This window comes from Lycium ferocissimum, chromosome 6, assembly GCF_029784015.1.
Source record: "Lycium ferocissimum isolate CSIRO_LF1 chromosome 6, AGI_CSIRO_Lferr_CH_V1, whole genome shotgun sequence".
NCBI lineage: Eukaryota > Viridiplantae > Streptophyta > Magnoliopsida > Solanales > Solanaceae > Lycium > Lycium ferocissimum.
The window spans coordinates 68,063,781-68,083,504 of NC_081347.1; the positions used below are offsets into that span (position 1 = coordinate 68,063,781).

General features: G+C 30.1%; 1 protein-coding gene and 1 pseudogene across 2 annotated transcripts; both read left to right on the top strand.

Annotated features, from left to right (window-relative positions):
• Positions 1-206: 206 nt before the first annotated feature.
• On the top strand, positions 207-7,395 carry LOC132060169 (WAT1-related protein At2g39510-like). Of its 2 annotated transcripts, none has more exons than XM_059453071.1 (7): positions 207-502; positions 1,400-1,462; positions 1,554-1,670; positions 2,973-3,210; positions 3,938-4,102; positions 4,823-4,974; positions 7,011-7,395. In XM_059453071.1, the coding sequence occupies exons 1-6, from the start codon at positions 294-296 to the stop codon at positions 4,949-4,951; spliced, it is 921 nt and encodes a 306-aa protein (XP_059309054.1). In that variant the 5' UTR covers positions 207-293; the 3' UTR covers positions 4,952-4,974; positions 7,011-7,395. The 2 variants fall into 2 exon arrangements, with proteins under 2 accessions (XP_059309054.1, XP_059309055.1); XM_059453072.1 differs by lacking the exon at positions 7,011-7,395 and adding an exon at positions 5,762-6,043.
• On the top strand, positions 6,970-14,019 carry LOC132061580 (WAT1-related protein At2g39510-like; annotated as a pseudogene).
• The last annotated feature ends 5,705 nt before the right edge of the window (positions 14,020-19,724 follow it).

The window sequence follows — 19,724 nt, forward strand, 5'->3', positions numbered from 1 at the left end:
CAATCAAAATTAAGAAGTTTGACTCTCCAAAAGCGAAAAGTATCAGATAAACTGGGACAGACGAAGTAATAAAAATGGGGCCCCAAAAATTTGGGGGCCAAATCCATTGCCTTATAGAGGCTTTGGCCTTGAGCCGCCCCTGGATATATGGAGACGTGCTTAAATCACTTGAATTTTGTTGTCCCCTATATATACCACTCATGTGAGAAGTTTGTTAATAACACAAAGTAACTAAAACAATATACTAAGCATTGATTCATCAATCAATCATATATAGTTTTATTACTAGAATAATGTCAACAAATAAAAAGGAATGTTTATTGAAGTTTATGAAGAGTGCAAATCCATATTTGGCTGTAATTTTCTTGCAATTTGGATATGCAGGATCAGCCATAATAGCTAAAACTGCATTGAATAATGGGATGAGCCACTATACCTTTGCTGTCTACAGAAATGTCTTTGCTGCTGTTATATTTGCTCCTTTTGCTGCTCTACTAGAAAGGTGATCATCTTAATTTAATTTAGAAGTTTGAGTCACGCTGAAGAATAAGTGGGAACACTATTGATCCTCCTGATGGGGTGGGAGAGGGATTTTTTTTTTTTTTTAAAATTTAGTACCTCGCTTCCCCCCCCCCCCCCCCCCCGACAACACCCCATCCCAATGTAGATCAGTGACGAATTCAAAAATTTAAATATGTGCGTTTTGAGCAGGGGCAGAGCTACAAACCCTTCGTGAAGGATGATCAATTGAACATCTTTAATTTGCAGGAAAATAATTTTTATATGTATATATTTTTTAAATCTTGAATATCCTTAAAGATTTTCTTGGCTTTGCCACTGGTTTCGACCTGAAAATTTGAGTTTTGAAACGTATATCTAACTCTATTTAATAATTGATTTATTTACACATATTGACACATAGTGGCGGAGCCAGGATTTCAACTTTATGAGTTTTGAATTTTAGGACAACGATTTGAAGTGTTAACTGGATTTTAAGTTTAATATATGTATATATTTAATGAATTTCCTAATACAAATACACTATTTGTTCAAACAAAAGTTACCGTATTTAGCCGAACTCGCATCTAACTTGACTTCTACTTCTGTCCTTGAAGACACAATGACAAACAAATAGAAACTTAGATATTACGGTGCGTTTTAACAACAGAGCTAGTACCCTTAACCATAAGTGAAGGGTGATCAGTTGGTCACATCCTTCGTGGAAAAATTAAATTGTGTATATAAGTTAAATATTACTATTAATCCATATATCTTAAATTTTGAATATCGTTAACGATCTTTCTAACCACTAGTTTGACCATTGAAATCTGATTATTTTTAAGATGGAGTATTCGGTTTGAAACTAATTAATCCCATCTTTGGTGGTTATAACTTACAGGAAAATAAGGCCAAAAATGACTCTATCCATTTTCTGGAAGATTATGCTGCTGGGCTTATTGGAGTAAATATTCCTGATCTATACATGATTTTTTTTCTTCATTTTATTTACTATATTGATCTAATGATTTTTCAAACTAAATTATTTTTTGCAGGCCTGTTTTAGACCAGAATTTATATTATGCAGGGATGAAATATACCACTGCTACTTTTGCAACAGCAATGTGTAATGTTCTTCCAGCCATCACTTTTTTGTTAGCCTGGATACTAAGGTAAACTAGGGTGTTTTTGCAACTAATTAGTTTATAACGTGCACTTACTCCCATTAATATGGATCAAAACAAAAAGAAAAATTGGCTAAGCTTGACATATGTAATGAATTTAAGTTCTGTGCTCTGGTAATGTACAAATTTATTTACATTATCATATTAAGTTAAACTACGATAACGCATAGTATCTGCTTATAATAAATTAAATTAAGTCTAGTTACATAAAAAATAGAACACATAACTTTGTTATATATAAAGAATAAGTTCACTGAGTCAAGACAAATGTAAATCCTAAGATACAATGATTAATGCATTAGTGAGACAAAAAGTACTACTATAAGATGTAGGCCATGGTTTAGGATCCATTGTCTTTGTCAATTAAAAAAGAAGAAGAAAAATGTATATGTAGGTTACTGAATCAGGTCATTTCCAATGATATGGGGTACATTTTAATTTTATGAAGTATAGTGTAGAAGCTATTTTATGTTATCAAATAATTTATCACTTAAAGTATAATTATCAGTAACGTAATAAAAAATACTTATAAGGCATTAAAAATATCACGCCTATTTGCACCTGTAAAGTAATTGATGACTCCCTTTTTCCATTTCAAAAAATTCCAAATTTCTAGGCGAGGCAATAACTTATATATAAGCGGATAAAAATAAATTTTTTTCCTTAGTAGCATAGTATATTTTTTTAACAAAGAGGTTCAATTAAACCCCCTCTCTTCAAGCTAACATCACCCTGATAATCCCAAGTAACGATTCATAATAAGTAGAACTAATAACTTGGAAATTAAGACAACTAACCTTCAATAGTAGTATTGAATTACATTGATATTAAATAAATAAAAATCCATTAGCATTTAAGTGAATATACACATTTAAAAGATTCCATAATTTTCAATTTTTTTTTTCTTTCTTTCTTTCTTTCTTTCTTTCTTAAGTTCATCGTCTAGTCAAACACCGCCACATAAAATTGAAACAATGGAAATATAAATAACTTTCCATAGTAGGTTAAATTGTATTAACTACAACATAAACTTTCATTACAGTACTGACAATTGATATAAGTTAATTCCTATCTTTTTGGATCGTTCAAAACAATAATAGCCGGCAAATGTTTATGTCTTGTACATTAAGTACAAATATATAAAATATACGTGTTATAATACATATAATAGTCATAATCGATGTATACATATCATATATTTTGGCTAGCTCCCGTGATTAATTTGGGCCGACGGGCCAGAAATGACAAAAGCCAAATTATTAATGGGTGATGATTTGAACTTATTTGTAGGCTTGAGAATGTGAACATATGGAAAGTACCAAGCCAAGCTAAAATAGTGGGAACAATAGTAACACTTGGAGGTGCTACAATAATGAGCCTTGTTGGAGGACCAACAATTGGATTGCCATGGACCAAGCATCATGTTACTAGTACTAATGTTGTTTCTCCCGCTGAGCTCAATCCAGTCAAAGGTGCTCTCTTCATTGCTGCTGGTTGCTTCTCTTGGGCCTGCTTTTATAACCTTCAGGTATACACCTTTGCATAAATAGCCACTTTTTAGCTCTTGTAACTGAAAGATAGTTGTGGTAATGGAGTTTCAAATTTCACAAGTGAAACTTCAAACTTCAGGATGTTATCACGGCGGTACATATGTGAGACTCAAAACACCATGACAATGACTACTTTTCAAAGGCATGGGCCGAAAAGAGGCTAGTGGACGTTGTTTCTATCCTTTTCTCAAACAGTGCATTTGTTTTTGTAATAACTAGTTTTCAGTTATATATGTTGGCAATTGTAAAACATTTTGACACAATCGATTGCTTAAGAGATGACTACAAGTAACTGTCAATAATAAATAATTTAGTAAATTGGAAAATAAGGTAAGTAATTTATAATAATTGTGTTAAAATATATTGAATGTTAAGTTAAATCTATTCTAATTATTAACCTTTTGATATATTTTTTCCAATTTATCTAACACTCTTTTTATTTTGGGATGTTCCAAGATATAACGCTATTCCACTGATCTAACACTCCTTTTATTTGATGGTTTCTCTGTGAACTTACTTATGAACAATTACATTAATAAAATCTTCTTCCATTATCATTAATAGAATAGGATACACATGCATTATAATATATTTAATTTAGTGTCCAGTTAAATGTAGCTATATAAAATGAAATAGGTCATTGATTTTTATTGTCGACTTTTTTCAGTATAATAATATTTTTATTTGCTCTATTTATATTAACAGGCAATTACATTGAAGAAATACCCAGCAGGTTTGTCCTTGACATGTTTAATATGCGTGGCTGGGGCTCTACAAGGCACTGCACTTACACTTGTGGTCCAAAGAGGCAATTCTGCAATTTGGTCTCTTCATTGGGGCAGTAGTAAATTCGTTGCATCCGTTTACCTTGTAAGTCTAAAAAATCCTAAATCCATATTTAATAATACTATTTGAGTTTAAGTTATATATAAATCTAATTATACATCTTTTGTGTAAGTTTTTATTATATCATGTCAATTTTACATATTGTAGTTGGTAACTTATTTTATTTCCAAGATTATAAATTTTATATTTAAAGAGATTTATCTGTAGATAATCTTTGAATGACCTGATAAGTGTAAAATATATTTCTACATCGATGGTGCATAGCACTTAAAACTTGTACAAGTTTTTAAGTTATATACAATGTTAGTATAAGAAAATTTTAATTAACCGTGGTAGCCAGTAGCTTGTCTCATTTTTGAGATTACAATGCTCACATTTTAAAGAGGTTTACACGAGTATATAACTTAAACTCGTAGTATATATATCATTGTTGTTGTTACATACCAGTCATTAATTACTCTACTACAACTTAATTCAATTTTGCGAATACGGTCTGAAGTTAAATTACGCTCTATATATCGTCAGTGTAAAGAATTTTTAATTTATCATGTTACTTTTACCCGTTATAGCAGGTAGCTAATTGTCTTATTTTCAAGATCAACACATATGTTTTAAAGAGACTTATTAGTTCCTTATAATGACTCCGTATATAATTTAAAGCTTGTATTGTGTTATGTTGTTGTCTATCTTCATTAGTTATTCTCCAACAGCTTAATTTATGCATAGATATCATTATGGATGCAGGGAATTGTTAATTCTGGTATTGGCTATTATGTTTTGGGATTAATAATGAATGTCAAAGGACCAGTTTTTGTCACTGCTTTTAATCCTCTCAACATGGTTATTGTTGCCATTTTGGGTTCATTCATTTAACCTGAGCAACTCAACTTGGCAAGGTATTCCATAATGCTTATTTCCCTCTTTTACTTCTCTTTTTTTTTTTTTTTAATTTTTTTTTATCACAATAGATCTAAAACCTTGGAGATTGATCATTTTATGATGGTTTATTTCAAAAGATATGAGGTATATACATACTGATAATTAAATAATTTTTGCATGATCAATGTAGTTTTCAGGTTAGTAGTTCACTTATAATTGTGGACCTCTCAATCATTTATACTTATCTTTTGGATTTAAGTTATATGTATTGATAGTGGAAAAGTTTTTAGTAATAGTTAATTTTAACCTGTGAAAGTAAGTTACTATATTATTACTACTCAGATTAAATTAGCAATATATATTTATCAAGAGATTTATCTATATTAGCTTAATAAGTGCCCTTATTGTGTAAACATTTTTTACAATGTCATCGCATTAAACTTGAACTCAGCTATTTATGAACAAATATTTACATGTAGTTATCTTTCAAATGACTTGATTGTGTACATATTTCTAAATCGTTAACATATCGAACTTAAACTCTTTGCATTATTGATGGAAGATTTTTTAATATTCATTTGTTAAGTTTTATTTCAATTATGGAAGGAATTAACTATAAAATTTGTCGAGTGCTAAAGAACCCAAGAAAATATAATTTTTTTCACAATTCATCGGGATTAACGACATCTTTTTGCTATTTAGCGACAAAAATAGTTGATTGCTAATTTAATTATGTTTGTATATTGACTTGAGGAGTACAAAATGAAGTTTCTTAATTTAATTTTTTTGCTAGTTTGAATGTAGGGTTGTGGGAGCTGTTGTCATTGTTATTGGATTATATCTAGTAATATGGGGTACAAGCAAGGACGATGTAAAATCCTCAAAAATATTGAGCACCACTGAAGATGTTGAATTAGTTGACAAAGCATTAGCTGAGATAAAATCTTCGAATCATGCATAACTGGAGAGGAATCTGTTTAAGAGGAAATGATAAAAAAAATTAAGACTTACAATTTTGTGGTATCGATCGGATGATGTTTCGCATTTCAGTTTAATTTCATTATCTTTATTCCTGTTTTTATTTTTCCTAATTTTCTAATGTAACAACTTCTTTTTTTCTTTTCCTTTTTTTTTTTCCGGAAAAAACAATTCGAGCACTATTAGTGGATTTTGGTTAACATTGAATATCAAATAATTTTCCCAACAAAGAATGCTTGCTTTTTTGCCCTACTTGATTTAGGAACATGTACAATCAATTCAGCATCATTCTTTTTATAGTCGGCTGAATAATGCCCTTTTTTATTATATATATATATATATATATATATATATATATATTATTTCGATCCCATGAATAATGTACCATCACATCCGTTTCATTTTATTTGGTAGAATAAAATGCGCACTTAAGAAATAATGGATTTTTTTTTTGGAATTTAAGATTAAAATAAACTTTAGATATTTGTATTATTATAGATCATTTCATTAAGGGTAAATTTGAATTTTAAAGTTAAATTATTTTTAAATATATAAATGGAAACAATACTCCTAATTTATTTGACATGTTAAATTACTACTTTTCTTATCAGATTAAATTAGCAATCTATATTTATCAAGAGATTTACCTATAATTACTTAATATGTGATCTTATTCTGTAAACTTTTTACAACATCATTGCCTTAAACTTGAACTCATCTATAACTACAATAAATTTTCTATGCAATTATCTTGCAAAACTTCATTTTATACATATTTTTAAATCTCAACATAGTGCCTACTCAAACATCATCATATAATGGAAGATTTCTTAATATTCATTTAAGTTTTATTTCAAGATAAACTTTAAAAAAATGTATCGTATGATTTTGTTCGGAGACAATAAACTTATTTTTTTGAGAGATGGTTAATCCATTATTAAATAGTACAACAAATATTTTGCTTAGAGAGCAAAAGATAAAAATAGTTTGTCGCTAATTTAATAATGCTTTTATAATGAATCAAGGGGTACAAAATGAAGGTTCCTAATTTAATATTTTGCTGGTTTGAATGTAGGATTGTGGGAGCTGCTGTCATTGTTATTGGATTATACCTAGTAATATGGGGTACAAGCAAGGACGACGAAAAATCCTCAAAAATATTGAGCACCACTGAAGATGTTGAACCAGTTGATGAGGAATTAGCTGAGATAAAATCTTCAAATCATGCAGTAACTGGAGAGGATATAATATAATATAATATAAAAAATATCAAGACTTACAATTTTGTGGTATCGATCGGATGATATTTCGCATTTCAGTTTAATTTTATTATGCTTATTCCTGTTTTTCCTTTTCCTAATTTTCTAATGTATTTCTTTTTTTTCTTTTTCTTTTTTGGGAAAAACAAGTCGAGCACTATTAGTGGATTTTGGTTAATATTGAATATAAAATAATTTTCCCAACAAAGAATGCTTGCTTTTTTTGCCTTACTTGATTTAGGAGCAAAATTATCAAATTATCATCATTCTCTTTATAGAAAAAATAATGCCCTTTTTTATTATTGCAAATAATGCGCATAATAATTAATAATGAACTAACTTCGAATGACTAAGAAGAAATTAAACACTTTATGCATGATACGTTATTGGGATATTATTTTCAACCCATGAATAACATGTGAAAATCACATCCGTTTCATTTTAAAGAACAAATCATCATTCAGAAAAAATGGTTTTTTTTTTTTTTCAATTTCAGGTCTAAATTAAATCTCTTCAGAGAAGTACCAAAAGGTCTTTTCAACAAATACTTCGAAATGCCTAATTATACCATTTTTAGCTATTAATAAATTTTAATGGAGAAGGTAAAGTTAATCTTCAGCTTTAGTTTCCTATTTTATCCAAACAAACAATCTTCAGCTTTAGTTTCCTATTTTATCCAAACGAACAAACTTCAAAATCATAGTGGTAATAATTACGCACTTTTCACATATAATACACCTACAAACAGTCAACTTGATTATTTACCCAATCTTTTAAACCTCCAATAAGTACACTTCACTGGCTATGATTTTAATAATATTTTTGTTTATGATGCATATGATAAACCTCACAAATCATTATTCTGATTTGCTATTTCTAATATTCTAAAGAATCTAATCTCATTATCTGCATGTCCAATCAAATGAACATGTTTTGTTTAGTGCAATGTACGTAATGATTAAAGGTACTATCGCCTTGTCACTAGTCAGCACCTATAATTCATCGTATCTTATGTTGAAAACTGCCACCTGTTTTTTTTGGTTTTGTTCTTCCTTACATTGTTTTCTTGGTCAAAAAAATTGATTGTACTTAGAGTCACACCTACACGCACAAGTGAAAATTGCCAATTGATCAAGTAAAAGCAGGAATCTAAACATTATAATTGCTACTGTTTTCGCATATATTCATGTGACACTCTTTTTTGGGATAATTTCAATAATATACAATACTCTTTTTTGGGATAATTTTAATAATATACAATTCACCATAGAAAATTACATCCACGTACCTATATTTTTAATTTATATCCACATAGCTAACTTTTTTTGCAACAGTGTTTATACACATCATATACAACATTATACATCTACTGAAGACAATGTATATATTAACCTTATATAATAATATATAAGAGGTGTTTATACACACTTTTACATTGTTATACAATATTGTACATACACACATAATATGAACCTGTCCACATTAAAATTATTAAATCGGTGCATTTAGATTTACTAATAGTCATATGGATAACACCAAACTTATGAACCTAGATATTTAAACATTTAAGTTTACTATTGTCAACATCACTTCTTAAACGTAAATGTCTTTTCTTCAATTAATGTTGATGATTTTAGCTTTGTTTTCAACAGCTGCTCTTTGTGTACACCTTCACAACTATAGCCAATTCATTCTCTAAGTTTAGGTTATAGCAAACACAAATACTTTTGTTGTCTTCTGTTCCTATCTTGTAATGTCCTTCAAGACTTACATTTTCTCGATGAGATGTTCTTCTCTTCACAAATCTGGAGAATTCACTCTTCTTTTGCAAATAGCCGTCCTCTCAAGCCTAGAGACATATCTCCAATGGAGATTGCCAAAGTTTTCATCTTTACACCCTCCGGGATCGAACCAATGCTCTAATACCACTTGTTGAAAATATTAAGGCAGACCTTTGATACTATCATAGGACACAAGGAGGATGGAAGAGGGAGAAAGACATATTGAACTCACTTCATATCATTAGAAAGCCTTCAATCTTACATAATAACATTACAGGGGATTTATATAAGTGCTAAAGAATGATTCTAGACATAAAACTACTATTCACACACATACTATGAACTTGACCACATTAAAATCATCAAATCATGCACCTAGATTTCCTAATAATCATATGGATATACCAAATTATGAACCTAGACATTTAAACATTTAGGTTTACTATTTTCAACAACCTCTTCGTCAAAAGTTGTTTAGCTTGATGAAGAAGTGTTTAACTGAACACTCCCATTATTTTATTATAATAAAAGATAGTGGAATCCGTAGATAATTAAATTGATGACATGCAGACGTGCTTAAATCACTTAAACTTTTGTCCCCTATATATACCACTCAAGAGGGAAGTTTGTTATATAAATTATGCAAAGCAACTAAAACAATATTCTAAGCATTTGTTCATCAATTTTCAGTTTTATTTAAATCATGTCATCAAATACTAAGGAATGATTATTGAAGGTTTTGAAGAGAGCAAAGCCATATTTGGCTGTAATTCTCTTGCAATTTGGATATGCAGGCGCAGCAATTATAGCTAAAACTGCATTGAATGATGGAATAAGTCATTACACTTTTGCTGTTTACAGAAATGTCTTTGCTGTTGTTGTATTTGCTCCTTTTGCTGCTCTCCTAGAAAGGTGACCTTTAACTTAGTAACCACTCCTAACTTTTTCCTCACACTTAGTCACAAACACAAATCAGCAACGAATTCAGAATTTTAATATTACGATGCGTATTGAGCAAGGGGTGAGCAAAGGGTAATCAGTGAAACACCCTTCGCTAGAAAATTATCTTTTATCTTTTACATATATATTAATTAAATCTTGAATACCCTTAATAATTTTTCTGCCTTTATTTGCCACTGAATTTGAGTTGCAAAATCGGATTTTGAGCAGGGCGGAGCTATGTAACTTTAGCAAAAGGTGTGATTGATTGAACACCCTTCCATTGTGGATGTAGCTCTATGCTATGAGTTCAACTCACCTCAGGATTTTTGACATGGAAAATAAATATATGTGTAAAACAACAAAATTTTTACAAATATTTGATTATGATCCATAATTTATAAGAATAGGGAATTTAGTGCTAAGAATTTTAAAGGTTGATGAACCCATCCATTTAAAATTCTGAATCCGCCTCTGCACGCTTCATCGAAAAATTATACCGTATGCATATATAGGTCAAATATTATGGCGTATACGTATATATTAGATCATGAATACACTTTAGTGAATTTTTTTGACTTCATCAGTGGCTCTGAGTTGAAAGATCTGGGTTTCCAAATATATATGTGTGTGTGTATAATTCTATTCAATACTTGTTTTATTCACACATATATATACACACACACATGCTCATAACACAAACCAATGACGAATCCATAATTTAGATATTACTGTGCCTTTTGAGCAGGGGCGGTGTAGTTGCGTACCTTTAGCAAAGGATATTTTTCAACACAAATTCAAACATTACTTTTTTTCGTATATATTAAATCTTAAATAGACTTGGCGATTTTCCTGACTTCACCACTTACTTTGAGCATTGAGGCATTATTTTATTTAGATGAAGTATTTGGTTAGAAACTAATGTCATATCTCTGGTTGTTTTATTTAACATACAGGAAAATAAGGCCAAAAATGACTCTATCCATTTTCTGGAAGATTATGTTGCTAGGCTTGTTCGATTAAATATTCTTGATATATATTGCCAATATACATTTGTTTATAATACATTTAATTTAATATATATTTATCTAATGATGTTTTAAAACTAAATTATTCTTTGCAGGCCTACCAGAATTTATATTACGCAGGGATGAAATATACCACTGCTACTTTTACAACAGCAACGTGCAACGTTCTTCCAGCCATCACTTTTTTGTTAGCCTGGATGTGAAGGTAAAATAGGCCATTTTTTTGCAACTAATTAGTTTATTACGTGCACTTAACTCCCATTGATAGATCAAAACAAAAAATTTGGCTACACTAGATATTAAAGATAATAATGCGTTTTAAGTTCTGCGCACAAATTTATTTACACTTTCAAGTTGAATTGACCTGCAATAACATAGCAAAAATAAAATAAAATAATAACTTGAAAAATAAAACACATAACTTTGTTATATATAAAAAATAAGTTTACCCAAAAATTTACACAAAAACATGGACTCTAGTCAAGACAAATGTAAATCCCAAGAGCAATCATTAGTTCATAACTGCCATAGAAGCACCAAAAAAGAAAATATTTTAAAAAAAGAGAAAGTGTAGATGTAGGTTAGTGGATCAAGTCATTTCCAATGATATGGGATGAAGTTTAATTTTATGAAGTGATAGTGTTAATTTTTTTTTTTAAATATTATCAAGTCACTTAACGTATATAATTATTGGCGGCGTAAATATATTATTACATTATCAGTGTGTACAAGTTAATTAATGTGGAATAATAGGTTATAACTTGAACATAATGTAGGCTTGAGAATGTGAATATATGGAAACTACCTAGCCAAGCAAAAATAGTGGGGACAATAGTAACACTTGGAGGTGCAACAATAATGAGCCTTGTTAGAGGACGAACAATTAGATTGCCATGGACCAAACATCATGTTCCTAGTGTTATTACTCATGTTGCTTCTCCCACCTAGCTCAATCCTGTTAAAGGTGCTCTCTTCATTGGTGCTGGTTGTTTCTGTTGGGCCTGGTTTTATAACCTTCAGGTAGTATGTTAGAAATAGTATTTTACTGGTCATAGTTCTGTCTTGAGAAATAATTACCGAGTGAAAATTTCAGGATACTATCCTGAGGTTTTCTTCTATTATCATTAATAGATTCTGATACACATGAAATATCAAATATAACATATTTAATTATGTGTCCAGTCAAATATCATTACGTCAAATAAAATGAATAATTCAATTTTATTTTTGGTTTTTTTCTCAGTATAATAATATTTCTATATATTAACAGGCAATCACGTTGAAGACATATCCAGCAGGATTGTCCTTGACATGTTTAAAAAAATTTCTTAATTCATTCTTCATACTAATATTTTACTCTACTGTTAGTGTAAGAGATTTTTATTTGATCATGCTAACTCTTACTTGTTGTAGTCAATAACTTATTTTGTTTTCAAGATTATAAAATTTATATTTTAAGAAGGCTTTCGTCAGGGATGGATATCCTAGTGGGTTTGGCAAAACTCAAAAACTGTAGCTCAAATCCTATATTTATTTATTTTATTTTATTTAAAAAAAACAGGAAGTTAGCACATGGCCGCTCGGCCAAAAACATCACAGCCTCATACAGTATACATATGCCTACTACTTTTTTGTGCTGGCGGCTAATATGTATATTAAATAATCTATTTAGAACACACAAGTTTAAAATTTTGCATCCGCCTCAGGGATACGTGTAAATATTCTTTGGTAACTTGATTATGTAAAAGAAAATCTTTTACACTGATGATATATAAAACTTAAACTCGTACTATATTATTATTGTTATATCAGTAATTATCTACTACAACTTATTTTATGCATGAAAATTTTTATGGATGCAGGGAATTGTTAATTCTGGGATTGGCTATTATGTTTCTGGATTAATAATGGAGGCCAAAGGACCAGTTTTTGTCACTGCTTTTAATCCTCTCAACATGGTTATTGTTGCCATTTTGGGTTCATTTATTTTATCTGAACAGCTCAACTTGGGAAGGTATTTAAATGGTTATTATCCCCTTTTTTGCGTTGTTAACTAATTTAAATTATGTACACTGGCCGTAAAATATTTTAGTATCATTTAACATGTGAGAGACCCACAAGGGTTATGACCGATTTTTCACACGAGACTATCGATTTCCCTCACCAATTTTTAGCCGAGAGAGATTCATAAAATTTTTATGGATGCATTGTTAATTCTGGGATGGTTAAGCTATCAGATAAGAGAAAGGGCCAGTTAACATGGTTATTGTTGCTCATTGAAAGATAGGTATTAAGCTTTTATTCCCAGTTCCAAAAAAAAAAAAAAAAACATGTAAAAGTAGATTAGTTACTTAAAATAAGACCTCAGAAGTAACTTGATTATGTCCAAAAACTAAATTAAAACATCAATACATCAAACTCAAACTCTTTGCGCTGGTGATGGAGGATTGTTTAAGATTCATTTGTGAGGTCTTATTTCAAGTAGAGTTACTAAAAAAAAAATAGCTGGAAAATTCGTAGTTAGTTCATAGTTAAATTGTAAGTACTAATGGAATTTTTTTAATAATTCATCATTAATCAATCGTTAGATGTAATTAACGATTTCTTTTTTTGTTATATAAAGACAAAGTTGGCCGTCGTTTTTTTTTTTTTTTTTTTTTGTTGAATTTTACAAAATGAAATTTTCTAATTTAATTTTGTGCTGCTTTTTAATGTAGGGTGTTGGGAGCTGCTATCATTGTTATTGGATTATACCTAGTAATATGGGGTACAAGCAAGGATGACAAAAAATCCTCAAAAATATTGAGCACAACTGAACATGTTGAATCAATTGATAAAGAATTAGCTGACATTAAATCTTCAAATCACGCCTTAATTAGAGAGGAGTCTGCTTAAGAAAACTAATTAAGACTTAATTATAATTTAGTGATATCGACCAACGATATCTGATGTATGAGTTTAATTTTTATTATCTTTATTATTTCCCTTTTTTATTTTCTTTCTGATCTCCTAATGTATCTTTTTTTTTTTTTTTTGGAAAATAAGTCGAGCACTACTGGAGGCTGGATTTTGGTTAATATTTGATCAAGTAATTTTCTCAACAGAGAATGCCTTTTTTTTCGCCTTTCTTTAGTTAGGTTCACCAATTGCATGTTGTATGCAAATAACGCGCATAATTATAAACTAACTTGGAATGACAAAGAAGAAACAAGTTATCCATGAATTTGGGACAGTAGGACCTATTTCGATCACATGAATAGAATGCTACTCTATCTCAATTTATGTGACACGATTAAATTGTGCACTTAAAAAGAACGGTTTTTTATTTTTTTTTTATTTATAACATCAACAACGTTATTTTAGGGACGGACTCAATGAAAATAGTGGACATGATCAAAGGAACGTCTAAAGGTTGACGTCTTATGTCCCTTCTTTTGTACACTTTTGCTCATAATAGACACGATAGGGGTCCAAGCTAAGTCAAAAATCACATAACCTCCTCCTTTTTTCTTAATTTATAATGATGAATAGATCCACAAATTGATTACCAATAGTCTCTCACAATAATGGAAGAAATCAACATATTGAACTACAAATTAACTTGTAAAAATCACAGATATAAGACTATTTGTTACCCATTTGTACCATGATTTTCTCCCTCCATTTTCTTTTGCCTTTTGAAATGATTTGTCATTTTTTTGTGTTTTTTTATGACAAGGGATCTGTGTGATTACTTTTAATTGCTTTAATTTGTTTCTCAATAAAGTCAAACTAAAATATCCAATACAGTGTGATATTATTATTGATCTTATAACTTTATTGAGAATTTTATGGACTATAGAATTATACAGTTTTAGAAAATATTATGCTAAATATTTTATGTTATGGTTTATATGAATGCATGTTGTTAGAGAATATTAAATATGTTCTAAATTGTGAAATATGCGTACTTTTTTTTTTTTATTTTTATTTTTTTATTTATAATTGTTAAAGTACTAGTAGAAGTTAGGTTAAGAATGAATAATCATAATGTAGAACAGTAGAAGTATAGTATACAGGGAAATAACAAATTAAATATTTTATTTCTCTTTAATTAGCTTGTCGAAAGAAACATGCACAAAGTAGTGACTTGGAAAGATCATATAGTCGGAGGAATTGGCATTTCATTTAGTTACTGTGGGTAGATATGTATATGGACTGGTTATAATTTAAAAAGAAAACGAGTTATGTACACTCATGTTCGGTTGATCTTTATTTTCTAAGGAGGGGCGGCTCAAGGGGGTTAACAAAGTCTTTGCTTTACGCTCTCAAAAATTTAAGACATTAATTTTTAATTGATAGTGAATTTTATAATTTTATTTTATGCTAGACAACATTAAAATTTGAAAAAAAAAAACATAGAAAGTAAAAAAAAATCTTTATTCAAAAATAAAGAAAGGAAGATTGCCTATTTTTTATAGTAAAATATTTTAGAATTTAGTATTAAACTATCCGTAGCTTCATATTAATAAATAAAAATGTATGCAACAACATCCAATGGATTGCATTACAAATACATGGCTTACATATTATTAACTTGAATTAACTCTTACTAATATAAATAACAATAATATTACTATATGATGTTAAAAGTTTTATGTTACTACACCATATGAAAGAAAAACGGGAACATAGTCTCTTATTAAAAATCGACTTTATGCCATTAATTTGATTGAGCAACTTTTGTTTCTAAGAAGGGTTTCAAGCCCTTTATATGACTGTGGCCGGATTGTTTCTTTTTTTCATTTATTTTTAAAAGGAAAACTATTTTCCATAGCTTACGATTTATTTATAGGAGGAGCAAATAAAGAACGATCGTATTAAAAAAAAGAGTTTGTACATAATTCATATTTGAATTTACAAAATGTAAATTAATAGTTAATGACTCAAGAAAGAAAATCTTGTTGAGTCGGTATGATTGATTTTTTTTAATTTTATTTTAGCATACAATTTTCAAAATAAGCTTTCCAACAAAACATATCTATCCTTCTCGAATGACGGTGGAAATTCTCTAGGTAGTTCACCAAGGGTCGATCCCGTTCAGTTGGTCAACCATTTGGTGAGATAGAACATGATTGTTTGATTGCTCGTTATGCCGTTAATATTCTCAGAGAGCGCTTATTTGAGCAAGTGATTTATATAGGTTTTTTTTTTTTTGGTCATATCTAATACTTTATGAAAGAAATGTTGCAACAACAGTGTTAATGTTCTCCAGGTTCATATTCTATTTCACTGGGAATAGCTCCAAGGATATTGACCGAGGAGATACATAGGTTGTAAATTGTATGATCCATTATAGTGTTTTTTTTTTTTTTTTTTTTTTTTTTGGTACATCCAGACGAGATGTATGTACGACTAGAACCCTTAAGTACCACTGAATATGTAATTGAATAGTCATGATTTCACAAACATGAAAGTGAAGACTAGTTTATCCTTACTGATGTAGAAAGCAATGTAATCAAATATAGACGGAGGAAAAAATTCCAGAATATAAGTAGACAAGCATAATGAACTTTGATGCCTTAAAACAAAAGAGATTTAGAATATTTTAGAATATTGTGTGTGGGGTTTACTTTACACAACTCATATGTGTGTGTGTCTATATATATATATATATATATAACGATGTACTTAATTCAAAAAGATTAAACATATATATATATATAACGATGTACTTAATTCAAAAAGATTGTATAACTATTTAGTATTTAGCATGCAAAAGTATAGTTGTACCAAGTTAGCCCATGAATAAAGGTAGGGAAAGATCCTAGGTTACGTGCAAAATAGTAGAATTTCGAATTCGGCAGCTCAGAATATATATATATATATATATATATATATATATATATATATATATATATACACACACACACAAACACCTTTTCACTGCTGATGAGCAGTGGCGTAGTTAAGATTTTTAATAAGGGGTTTCAAAAATATAAGGAAATAAATACACGAAAAAGACGAGAGTTCAACATCAACTATATATACATAAAAAATAATTTTAATATTGTATATAGCTTTTTTTTTGCACGGATTGCCCTTCTTCTGGGGTGGTCTTTAATTTTTGCCCTTCGCCTATTTTGGGTTCGAACCCAGCTCAGTAAACAAAAATAATAAAAAAATAAAAAAAAAAAAGAATTTCATAAGGCCGAGTTTGCAGGCAAATTATGCCTGATGGGGCAAGAGTTTGCCCATAAACTATGCCTTAAGGTAGAGTTTTGCAGGCAAACTATGCCTTAGAAAACTCTACCTTACTCTGCCCTAAGGTAGAGTTTTAATCTAGATTTTTTTTTTCAAAATTGGTAGGATATTGTCTTGCTTTCAGCATCAATCATAATGTTCTTTTGGCTTTTCAGGATCCAGTTAGCGATCAAGAATATAAAGCCACTCGATATTGCTTCGATGATTGACTCGGCCTCAAACATGATAAGTGAAGGTCGTGAATCAGAGTTAATCCCAAGGGAGGCAAATCCAGATGCTCCAATCACTGGCTTTAGGTAAGGGTGATTATCAGACTAGCTGCTTCAACCTCAGCTCAATCATATTGAATCACCTCGTGACTTAGACAATGTTGGTTGTCTTCAAGGCAAAAAATTTTGGCTTAAGGCAGAGTTGTAATTTTTTGTTAATTTTTTACTGAGCGGGGATTCGAACCCGAAACCAAGGGCTTCTAACGAAGGGCAAAAATTAAAGACCACCAATTTATGGCAAAAATTAAAGACTACCCCAAAATAAGAGCATTCCTGCGAATCGCCCTATATACAGTGTAATTTTTCGCCGAATAGATCCGAACCCCCTTGGCCTTCATTGGCTCTGCTCTGCCAATGAGTAGCAGTTTTGAATGCTTACGAAGATATGACTATGGTATGCTTTCTCGGGTTCTATTTAGAATATAGATAGTCAGACTTTAAGACCTCCTTTTTCCTTAGAATTTACAAAATCATGGGAGAGAATGTTTTTCCCTTTAATGACCGCGGCATAAATCTGAAATAGTTGGGACCTCAAAACAGATATCGAACATCATGTGGAAAAAAAAAAGTTTTTTTTTTTTTTTTGCTGGGAGTGCTCATAAAAAGACATGCGAAGCATGTTTAATACTTGGAATTACTCCTTGCGTTCACTTTTATTTGTCCACTATATTAAATATAAATTTTCATTTACTTGTCTACTTTAACATATCAAGAAAAGATAAACCTTTTTTCTGGTTTTACCCTTAATATTAATTACTCATTTTCAAATCATTCTCCAAGTTCAATGAGATTATACACCAATTAATATGAGTATTATGGTAGAATATATACTTCATTTATTAATTCTTAAGAGGCGTTCAAAAACAAAAGTGGACAAGTAAAAGTGAACGGAGGGAGTAAGAACCTCAATATACATGAAAGCATTCAAGAAACTGGCTATAACTCTATAATTTTCTAATTGGAAACTTAAACAATGTTGTAGTATATGCAATTCACCTTCGGGGCGGGGGGGGGGGGGGGGGGGGGGCAATGCATTTTCTTGATTAAATCTTACCATTGTATTTCCAAAACTAATTTATAAAAAAGAATGGTCCAATGAGAGTTTCGCGTTTTTCAACCAAAAAAAAAAAAAAAAAAAAAGAGGGAGGCTCCTTTCAGATTAAACTACCCTCAAGTAAGCACATCAATCTTTCACCTGCTAATCTTCTACCCTTATGCATGAATGTCAAGTTATATTAACGCTTAAAATCAAAGTTATAAGTTTAAAGTTTGTAAAGTGAAGCACATCAATCTTTCACCTGCTAATCTTCTACCCTTATGCATGAATGTCAAGTTATATTAACGCTTAAAATCAAAGTTATAAGTTTAAAGTTTGTAAAGTGACTCTGGGATATCTCTTTTTGACTAATGTTAATATGATGACTCCAAAGAAATTTATACCTATATATCAACTTTAGTACCTCACTAAAAGCAAAAAAAGAATTAAGAGTATATCGTAAATTTTACTCACATTACTTTTATTAATCCTTTATAGCTATCTTAACTTCTAGTCTAGCTTAATTTTAGTCTAAATCCACTTTTTACAAACAAAGCATCTACCCGTGATAAATCCACTTTTTACAAACAAAGCATCTACCCATGAGGCCTTGACTAGTTAGCAAATTATACGAAAATTAATTGAGCTACTTTAACAAAAAAATAAAAAAATAAAAAAAAAATAAAAAAAAAAAGAAGAAGACGAAGAAGAAGAAATAGCGGTGGTGTCATGATAATTTGTGTGCACCTCAACTATTCCTGATAGTTTGTGTGAGTTTGTGTGGAACTCAACCATTCCATCTGATATCTTTTGCCACACATGTATCAACTAACTTGCCTCACTAATGTTTAGGCCAATGGGAAGAAATCGTCTATTATTATTTGTTTCCGCAATCTCCAGGATTTGCACCTACATTATGGACCATTAACCGACACCCTTGGGTGAAAATGGTTGAGCTACTTCTAAGATCTGATCCATCTTTTCAACCACAAACACCCATAAATGTATAGCTTATCCAGTTACTACTGCTCATATTTTGACAACTTGGTGAAAAACACCTCTAAAATTAGTATCTAGGAATTAATTCATTCCACTGAATGTTTTCAGATGTTATTATCAAACAGAAAATAACTTGCCCCGTACTACGCTATCAACAACTAAAGTCTCAACTCATATAGCCAAAACAATTAATAACACAAAAATCAAGAACTTCAGAAAGAATATTTAAAACCAA